Source organism: Gavialis gangeticus, unplaced genomic scaffold, assembly GCF_001723915.1.
Source record: "Gavialis gangeticus isolate Ggan-Ray unplaced genomic scaffold, GavGan_comp1, whole genome shotgun sequence".
Classification (NCBI taxonomy): Eukaryota; Metazoa; Chordata; order Crocodylia; family Gavialidae; genus Gavialis; species Gavialis gangeticus.
The window spans coordinates 22,016,996-22,020,613 of record NW_017729022.1 but is presented as its reverse complement, the minus strand read 5'-3'; the positions used below and the strand labels follow the sequence as shown (position 1 = coordinate 22,020,613).

Here is a 3,618-nt window from a genome sequence, read left to right as displayed (position 1 = left end):
GCAATATCTACCCCTTTCCCCCACCCCCCAGTCTCTGTCTCTTCCCCCTCCCTTCCCCTCACCCTTTACTATCAGATGCTGCTTGGGCTGTTTCCTCCTGGAGCATAACACATGGAAGCACTGTGCATGCTGGCCATGCAGCAGTCTCAGCACTGTTGACAGGCCAGGTAGGGGACAGAGTTTCCATGTACTCCGTGCTTGGGAGAGAACCCAGACTGAGTCAGAGCTGAGCTACGCCTGACAGGAAGGAGGGGGAAGAGGGAAGTGGAGGGAGCAGAAGCTGCAGAGGGGAAGCAGAGGGGGAACAATAGGTTACTTTGGGTTTGACTCTGGCCCCAATGCGAGCTCAGGGCCAGAGTCAGAGCCACAGCAGTTGCCTGCCACCACCTTCCACCTCTGTATGTGAATGTAAGACAAGGGGCTTTCCCCCCCATGCTGACTGGGGAAATAAACCCTCATCTTAGATTTGAGTAAATACAGTCCGCTCTTTTCCCCTTGTCAAGCTGTGCCTTTCAGGTTCTGTACTGCTGAGGAAGACCAGCCACCATTCCCACATGTACTGCGTCAGCATAATCAGGGTTATTTGCATTCTCACTTAGGTTACCTATGCACAACTACAAGAGTCAAATTGGTGCATTGATACAGAAACAAAACAACTCTTGAAATCAAATTTGCATGTTTCAAATGGTTATGAGCAATACTTTGAGGCAAAGATAGGAACACCCTAAGTTTCTGATATAACAGCACATTAATTAAATAAACTAGACTAAACTTCAACAAAGCACAGATTTACATATCTGAGAAACTACAGCTGTACATTTTCTAGTACTCTAAGTGGCAGAGGCAATTACATAAATAAATGCAGCATAATTATAAATAATTTCTTTTTATTGGTACTGCAATTTCTATTTATTCCTATGCTTTTCCATACATGATCCTCTAGTTCATCTTCCCTGTCCCATGCTCTGTATTAGAAATTTCAGTGGGATTTTTTGTATCCAACAGAATATTAAGCTGGTTGTTCTGCATTATGCTCTTCCTTAAGATGTCACTGACATGCTCCCCTAGGCACATTAAAAAACAATACTAACCTGAGCTATTGACTCTGGGTCCAGTGGTTTATGGTCATTGAAACTTGTGTACTGACCAGATGATGTTGATCTTCTAATTGGAGGGCTATCAATTTTCTTTAGTGAATCATGCCTATTAATGTTGGTAAGGCTGCCATGCCCAGGCCTACGTCTTCTCTCAGGACTATCTGCACTGAGGTTACGATTCTGAAGGAGGGCTCGAGGACTGCAGTGACTTCCAGTGTTGGGGGAACCTAGCTCCACTGATGAGTTGCTGAGGGTGTGTGGTGGATGTACAGGGCAGTGACCATCATTGGTTCTTCCGGGGCGTCTTTGAGGAGCTGGGGGTTCGGATCTCTTTCTTTGCCTGCACAAACATAGAAACCATAAAACAAGTTTGCATTATGAACACAAAGCATGTGAAGAAATCTTGGCGATGCATGAGTGAAGGAATAATTTGGTGGCTGAGAGGCAATGCAAACATACTGCTGTGTTCAGCTTACCTTCCTATATATATATCGGGATGACGATCAGTTGGAGAATTCATGTCCTTGGATGAGGATTTGTCCTCAGTTATTGGCCCACTGCTAGCTTCACTGTCAGCCTTCTGGCTCAGCGTATCTGAGAATGTATCATCCCTGAAAATATACTGAGAGGTCACTCTCAGGGGCAGAAGGCATCATGGCTTCTATCATCTTGTACCATTAAAAGTAAACAAAAGTGTCTCTGCAACCACCTTAACTCTTCCTAATAACCACTAACGCTTCTTTTTATTTCACTTGTGCCACCTCCTTAAACTTTAATTTGTAACAATTTCAGGTCATCTTTGAAGTGTGCCTAGCACACTTCTGAGTGCTGTAGAAAAATAAAAATACAAAGTGTACTTATCTAGCCGCAGTTACTCAGATGCTTAATGACAACAGTTGCTACAAGCAGAGGGTAAAACTAAAACAGTAAAGCAGCATACTCCTCCTTTTAACATAGTGGCACTGCTCCTAAAAATGATATAGCTGATTAGCCTACTGGCATTCTCTGATTCATGTATGACATTAAGAGAATTACTCCAGGGAAATGAAGCAAAGAATGTTCCATCCACATTAGAGACAAAATCTCCGTGTTGCTGAGCCCTCAAAACACTCCCATTTTTTTGCAGTTATCCTGCTACCCAACACATCCCAATAAAGTGCAGACATATTAAACCAGACATTTCTTACATATCCTGCACCACTATGTATTGGTGAGGTACAAGGCCATCAATTCCATTATGCCTTCCTTCCCACCAGTCTTCAGATGCTCGATGATATAGAAGTAAGGAAGCTCCTTTTTTGAAGGAGAGTTCTCGTACAGATCTTCCCATGTAGTCAAACTTAGCTATAGCTTCTATTGGTTCACATTCTAGGAGATAAAAAACATAAGATAAGATATCGTACTCCAGAACTGACTATCTGCTTCATTTTTTATAAAATGTGCTTACTGCATCCTTTGGATATTCATACTGAGTAACCAAATTGACAGAAGTCTGCCATGGCTGAGAGAGATTTCAAGCAGTGATCCTATCTCTGTGTGAGGGGCTCAGTCAGCAGTGCCCCAAGTGGAAAATAGCTAGGCCTGTTTTTAAAACCTCCCAAGAGAGAACAAGGAACCACCCAGCATACTCAACACTGAACATTTCAGTGTTTGAAAGATGGTGAAACTCATCTCCTTATGCAAGTTATTTTATGCATGTGGTAGAAGATAGCTGCAAGCTAGAAGGATCACCTATGGAGCACTGGGAAATCAAGTGAACAAGCAAAAGGTACAGGAAAGTGGTGCATTTTAATGATGGTAAATGGGAGAAACTTTGTATCATTAGCAATGAGAAAGAAATGAGGGATGGATAGGGGCTTCTTTAGCAATGGTAGGCATCTCCTGCCTGATGGGTCTGCTTCATGACTTTAGAATGCAGAAGTTGTGAGAAATTCAGAAAACATGTGGAAAGCACAAACTTAGTATAAACCTGTTTCACCAAACACAGTCTAGTTCTTGGATCTTGTGGCCACCTTTTATGCTCTAATTGTACAAATCAAATAAATACCCAACAGATCCAGCCCCTTCAGTATTACCTCTTGAGTGACAGAAATTCCCATATGGCATACAGCTGCTAATGGTAGTCTGCTACACCACCCTTTAGATGAGTGGTTTCTAACATTTTTAGACTCAAGACACCCCTCATTAGACACCATCACTTTTGTGAATTGACCAGCACCCATTTAAAAAGCTTCTTTATTTATTACAGGTCTTACCTCCTTGCAGAGGGGTCAGGCAGTGTGGGGCAGCAGAGCACCCAGGGAGGGAAAGCCTGATTCCACCCGTATCTCCTCACACCTGGAACCTGAGCCTGCCCTTCCCTGCTTATCTTTTCAGGGATAAGGGGTAGAGTGCCCGAGCACTCTGCCTGAGAATCACTGCTTTAGGTGGTTGTAAACGGCAAAAAACTATGTCTTCCTGTGCCCCAGTGGTCACTGGCTGCTGGAGTGGACCCTCATGCCTTTGTGCACCCACTCGTAAG

The 3,618-nt window shown here is 43.5% G+C and overlaps 1 protein-coding gene across 2 annotated transcripts in view; it reads right to left on the bottom strand.

The window, feature by feature from the left end:
- The window catches only part of SRGAP1 (SLIT-ROBO Rho GTPase activating protein 1), a 278,881-nt gene that overhangs the window by 11,324 nt on the left and 263,939 nt on the right, over window positions 1-3,618 (bottom strand). For both annotated transcript variants that reach the window (XM_019514652.1, XM_019514653.1), the window contains exons 19-21: window positions 2,285-2,465; window positions 1,574-1,708; window positions 1,092-1,437 (exon numbers count right to left, since the gene is read on the bottom strand). In XM_019514652.1, coding sequence (XP_019370197.1) covers window positions 1,092-1,437; window positions 1,574-1,708; window positions 2,285-2,465 — 662 coding nt within the window. The remainder of the gene's footprint in view (window positions 1-1,091; window positions 1,438-1,573; window positions 1,709-2,284; window positions 2,466-3,618) is intronic.